Below are 6,000 nucleotides of genomic sequence, written 5' to 3'. Positions count from 1 at the left end.
CTTTTAGCCTTCCCCCCCCCCCCCCCCCCCCCCAAAAACAAAAATCTAATTTTAGGTAATCTATCGTTTTAGGTACGTAAAATCGACAGAGACTAGTAATGTGAATAAAGGGTGACTCATTAAATTTTATTAATTATTTAACATTTTTAGGAGGATTTATGTGTTGAAAGTTACAAATATGTATCAAAATTTCATCAATGATTAATGTACATGTTTTTTAAACAATTGTATTAAAACTTTTCAGTAAAAAATAAAGACTAACGATGTTTTCATCAAATGCAGCCAAGCTTATTACTTTTACCAGCCATCTTAAGTTTTTTTTTTTTGGTAAAATTTTCCTTAGATTCAGGGGAAACCAGTCTTACCTACAGATGGCTGATGTTACATAGCAAATTTTGCTAGCAAACGCTGCTGTTTTAAGTTAATTTCTGGCCTATATTGATATATTTAGCTATTGATATTGGTGAATTATTCAGTTACCTCTATATATAATATATTTCTATTAAAGCATTAACAATGTGGCAACTTTTTCGCACATTGCTAACCTCGGCTGATTTTACGCACCTAAAACATTAGATTACCTTGCTCGAGACTTTTTGGCTTAGAAACCATGAGCTTTACATACTCGACCACACAGCCGACCTCTTAGAATAGTAACACTAACATCATATTTTTCACATTTTTATTTGTAAAAATGCATAGTGGTTATTTGCTACAATAATATAACAAAGTGAATAAACATTTACAAAATTTCAGATAAAAATCACCCCTATTTTTAAGGTGTATAGAAATGGGTTATGGGGAGGAAATACTAAAACTAAAAATGACATTGGATTTAAAAACTATTTATAAAATGATTAGTGTAAGAGAAAGCTAATGAATACATTTCAGAAGTAATTTAAAGATATTTTTTTTAAAATTTATAATTTGATTAATTTTGGACAATTTTAAAGTTCAAAATGGTGATTATTTAATTGGGGAGTAAAAGTAAATCTGGGATTTTAAAATGTGCTTGAAGCTTAATGCAAAACAAAAAAAAACTTTAATTAACATATTTTTGTTTGTTCTGGTATAATTTGCTGTATTAACATAATTATATAATTACAGGGTATCAAATTTAAAATTCTCAACAAATACATAAAAAACCTCAACATCTAGTTATTGAAGAATGTAAAATAAATTGAAATACAAGTATTAAAAAATATACACCACTTTAAGTACATCCAACTATGTACACAGCTTTAGTTTTCAATCAAATTATACCCAGCATTCTTTAGCTACTGCATTTATTTCCATTACTCTCTGCAAATACTTCACTATTATCTTTACTTATAATCATATACCCAATGCCTTGAAGTTAAGAGATTTACTTTTAGCCAAGAACTATAACTCTTCTAGAAATCTGTCTAAACTTAGAGAACCATCTTCCTCCCACAGCTGAAGTTCTTGAGGAGAAAAAGTATGATCTGAATCAGCAGCCATGTTTTGTGCATCATCACCGTTATTGGTGTGGTAATCAGGAGTGGTGACAGGTAGAAGAGGGTCATACACACTATTGTCTGAAAAATAGCCTTTGTCGGTTGAAGGGGAGATAACCTCATTGCTGCTGTTTGATCTGTTGGATCTGCATCCAGGTGTCTGGGGAAAAGAGCTCTCTAGAAAAGAGTTTAATAAAGTGTTTATTGTGCTTCCATGGGGAAGGTTGAAATTTGGATCAGAGGGTGTGGATAAGGTGTTTGATGGTGAGTTAACTGCTGATGGTGTATGGATGTCTGAATTAGATGATGGTGAGTTGTTGACTGTGTGTACTGAAAGGTTGTCAGAAGTAGATGGTGTTGAGTGGTTAACTATGGATGATGGTGAGTAGTAAACTGCGGATGGTGAAAGGGCATCAGAAGTAGATGATGGGGAGTTGACTACAGAGGTAACAGGATTACAGTTGCTCAACTCATCTTGAAAGTGAAGGAAATTTGGCAGTGAGATATTCAGATCATCACACTGAGGCATCTGAACAAATGTACTTAAACCTGGAATGTTTGAATTATCAAGAAAAGAGCTGTCTGTTATGTTTGTTGAAGAACTAATGGCAGGGGATAGAATTTGCACAAAACCTGGATTCAAGGAAACAGTTGAATTAATTGGGTTGACAGAATTTTGAGCATTTAAACAATTAAGATCATTTATTTTTATAAAGATAGTTTGTGGCAACAGGTTGGAGGAAGATGAAATTAAATTAGAACTAGCTGGTAAATTAATAACATTTGATGGCTTTGGACAAATCTTTTGAAGAGTTTTCTTCTCTTTGTTGATGTTCACAGGTTTTGAAGCTCTTCTTTTCAGGAGAAGTTTTTGTGCTAAAGATATAATTTCATTGGCTTGGGTATTTGAGTTCTGCTCTAATGGAACTTCTGATTGTGATTGAAATGTTGGAGGCTCTGGCATAGACTCATTTAATGACTGAGATGCTGGTATAATGTTAGATTCTGATTCCCTTTTTCTAGCTTTGACTGGTTTAGAAGTTGAGTTTTCTTTGCCTGAATGAGGATTTTTTCTTTTAGGTGGTTTAGACCCACTAACATTGAAATTTTCAGTTGCTTTAAGCGTAGCTGCAAGGCAGTTTTTTATGTCATTCAGCAGTGTGGGGTTCACTGAAGCTTTCAGCTCATCTACTTTGCTACAAGCATCTATGACAGCACAGTGCAGGCCTGTGACTTTACCCAGCAAGCTAGTCAACGTTGTCATCAGGAATAATTCTTTTATATTCCCAGCATTCCACAGTCTCGCCTCTTCAGCTAGCTCTGCTGGAAATCTATTCTCTTCATTTAAGTGCCTCTCTAAAGCTGTGTACTTCATCAACAACACCTCTTTACTGTCTTTAGGATTTGCTGTGGGGTTTTTCCATGGCAACCCCACTTTCTCATCCCACCAAAGAGGCTTACACCTATTACTCCATACTGTCTCTTGACCTCTGCCCTTACCTACCACCTCCCTAGACAGAAGCCGAACAGCGAAATCAAGCCAGGCTTTCTCGCTGTTTACAGGATCTCTTTTGGAGCCCTGAGTGTCCAGTGGCCAGTTAAACTGACAATGGCATGATATTCCGCAGCTCATTTTGAATACTGCGGAAAGTACTGTCTGTAAACTGACAGTCAGAAAATGTATGCAAAGTGTCAATAAAACCACAATTGTTTTTTATTTTGTATTTCAATATCTCACCAAGACTTAATGTAGCTGCAGCAATAACACAACCAATTAATGATGATACCAGTAGAATTGATAGCTGATCACGGATATATTCTTGAACGCGCAATACATCAGCGGCCGACAATCGCTGGTTCACATATGCTCGCAAGTTTTCCCGATTGTTCCCTTGAACAGGTTGATCACACTCTGCAGAAGGACACTCATCAAGGATTGATAACCCACAAGTAGCAAATGGTTTCCAGTGATTATACACAGAACTTTGACTAAATTCCTGTAGAATCTCTACCCCGTGGTCGCGTAGCTGATTTTGAAATTCCTTTGAACTTGTAACATCTGGCAGACACTGATTTTGTTTTCTTCGGCCTTGCTGAAGCAGATTGTGTTCGCTTTGGTCTTCGAGCACTTGCTGCAGTTGATTCTCTTGTTGTCGGTCTTTGACCTCTTGCTGTGGTTGATGTTGAAGTTGTTGGTCTGGAACCTCTTGCTGTGCCATTTGGCACACATCCACATTTTGGTGCGCCATGTTGGGATTAGTGTACATCCTCACTGTTATTAAAAACCTGAAATAGTCCAACACAACAAAAGGATCAATGTTTGAAAGCACAGGTGCACAGAAATCTCTTCAATAACATACAGACATGCCTACCCCTGTCAGCCAAAAGTAGGAACAGTTATGCCTAAAAAGAGGAATTTGAAGCCAAAAAGAGGAACATACGCGCGGACGCAACTTTACTAAGTCAAAAATAAAAATAAATTAATTAAAAATTGCTCTAATGACATTAGTAGGCTTCTAGTCCTATATAACTAGTCTCTAGGATACATTTAAATACTGCTTAATACTGCTTAATGTCAGCTTACATACATTGGAATCCATGATATTTTTGATGTAATAAACACATACATTTTTAAAAGCACAGGTACACAGATATCTAAAATATCTTTCACCAAACTCTCAGGGTTTGCATTGAAGAGTTCCGGTGGGTGCTGTCTACAATGGATATCAAACAATGTTTCTTTCAGGCATCTCTGGCAGGCAGTGGCGTAGCCAGGATCGTCTCAAGGGGGGGTTCCAATTTTTACCCGGGGACAAACTTTCGATTTGCACCACCCCCCCTCAAACTTTTGGTTTGCACCCCCCCCTTATACTTTTTATATATACCGAGGGGTCTATGGGGGGTGGGGGGGGGGGATTATGACCCCCTAACCCCCCCCCCTGCATACGCCACTGCTGGCAGGCATGTCAACCCCCCCCCTTAACAAAATGGAATATATATACTTTTACCAGTGGCCACCCCTTCCACAAGGAAAAAGTCTGAAAGAAACACTGATGGCAAAAATATAAATATAATAGAAATGTGCTAGTCTGACACAGAATAAAGTTGAAATATTTTCAACATTAGGAAATATTAGGATTAGGCCCTAATCTATAGATCTAGAATCCAGGTCTATCTTAAAAATTAGTCTTTAAATAATGTACAGGTCCTAAAAGAAAAGTAGCGTATACCTTTACCCCACTTAACCCTCAGTAAGCCCCCCCCCCCCTCCCAACTTCTGTCATGTTTGAGATTAGGTGCAAGGCCTAGGGGTATGGCTATGACTATATTTAGTATCAATGTGCAGTAACTAAGTGTAGATCATACTTAAATCCGATTAAAATGCTGGATAAAAATCAGTTTTCAATGTCATTTTTCGTTTCCAGTTCAATTTGAAGTTAAGATGGTGATTTTGGTTTTGAGAAAAGAGACAACACTATTAACCTAGCGCCCGTTGTATCCTTCCCAGTGTTTCTTCCAGACTTTTTTCTCGGGGGGGGGGGGGGCACTTGAAATTTTCGGGGGGCGGTAGCTTTTCTCCGGGGGGGGGGGGGGCGGACACTGTTAAAAGTATATATTTTCTATATATTACTATATAAATTATAATAATTTCATTTCGTTCGGGGGGGGGGTGGGCGGTAGAATTTTTTTTATAGTATAGATTTATATCTAGGCCTAATTATTAATTAATCATTTAAAATTAATGTAATATTTTCTACGATAAAACATTCTTATCTTGATATTTTTATCATTATAAAATCAACATTCATCCAAATAAATAACATTAAGTTCTACTTACAATGAAATGTCCATCTTTGCCGAGTTGGCAACCGGGTTAACTATCCGGCTCTCTGGCTGATGTGTGGTGAAACTTCAGATTATCTCTGTTATAGTTACGCCTTTTGACCAATCGTATGAAACAAGTTAGGTTAGCCTCGTCACGTGACAATTACAAAGTTACTATTAATACACCTAGCAGAAGTTTCTAAAAATAGCAATTCTATATATGTCATGGGAAAACTCCCATTCAGGCGGTGGACGTCATTTATTTATGGACGCAGACCCTGGTGTAGTTTCAGCTGGCATTTTTAACGATGCGCTAAGTGAGGAGGGCTGAGGGCTGAGTTTTAAGCAATGTAATGTAGCAGCACATACAAGCCCATAGTTAACGAAGGATTAATTTTTATAGCTTGCGGTTATCATTTTTTTCAAGCTTATCTCCGGCAAGGCACACCCCCTCCTCTTCAGAGTACCACGACACCCCCCTCCCACCCCACCTCAGAGAGATGTCTGCTAGAGAAACTGCTAGAGGAGTAGGCAATATGTTATTTAAAATAAACTGCCGCAATTTTCATTCATTCGGATCTTAACACTATGGGCGTTTTTAACACGTAACAAACTTTATTTTGAAGTATCGTAACATCGATACCGGAACAGCACAGAAATCGATAGTTACTGCTGTTTTTGTTTGACTCGATCTAGA

The 6,000-nt window shown here is 37.3% G+C and overlaps 1 protein-coding gene across 1 annotated transcript; it reads right to left on the bottom strand.

The window, feature by feature from the left end:
• Window positions 1-1,370: 1,370 nt before the first annotated feature.
• Window positions 1,371-5,421, bottom strand: LOC131952516 (uncharacterized). Its single transcript, XM_059315216.1, has 2 exons — window positions 5,317-5,421; window positions 1,371-3,764 (listed from the first exon to the last, which is right to left on the bottom strand). The coding sequence occupies exon 2, from the start codon at window positions 3,109-3,111 to the stop codon at window positions 1,384-1,386; it is 1,728 nt and encodes a 575-aa protein (XP_059171199.1). The 5' UTR covers window positions 3,112-3,764; window positions 5,317-5,421; the 3' UTR covers window positions 1,371-1,383.
• Between the last annotated feature and the right edge of the window lie 579 nt (window positions 5,422-6,000).

Source organism: Physella acuta, unplaced genomic scaffold, assembly GCF_028476545.2.
Source record: "Physella acuta isolate Inbredline_101_S28 unplaced genomic scaffold, ASM2847654v3 ptg000875l, whole genome shotgun sequence".
NCBI classification, from domain to species: Eukaryota; Metazoa; Mollusca; class Gastropoda; family Physidae; genus Physella; species Physella acuta.
This window is presented reverse-complemented; position numbering and strand designations above follow the sequence as displayed.

Coding starts and splice junctions, on each gene's coding strand:
- LOC131952516 (XM_059315216.1), bottom strand. CDS start 3,111: ATGAGCTGCGGAATATCATGCCATTGTCAGTTTAACTGGCCACTGGAC.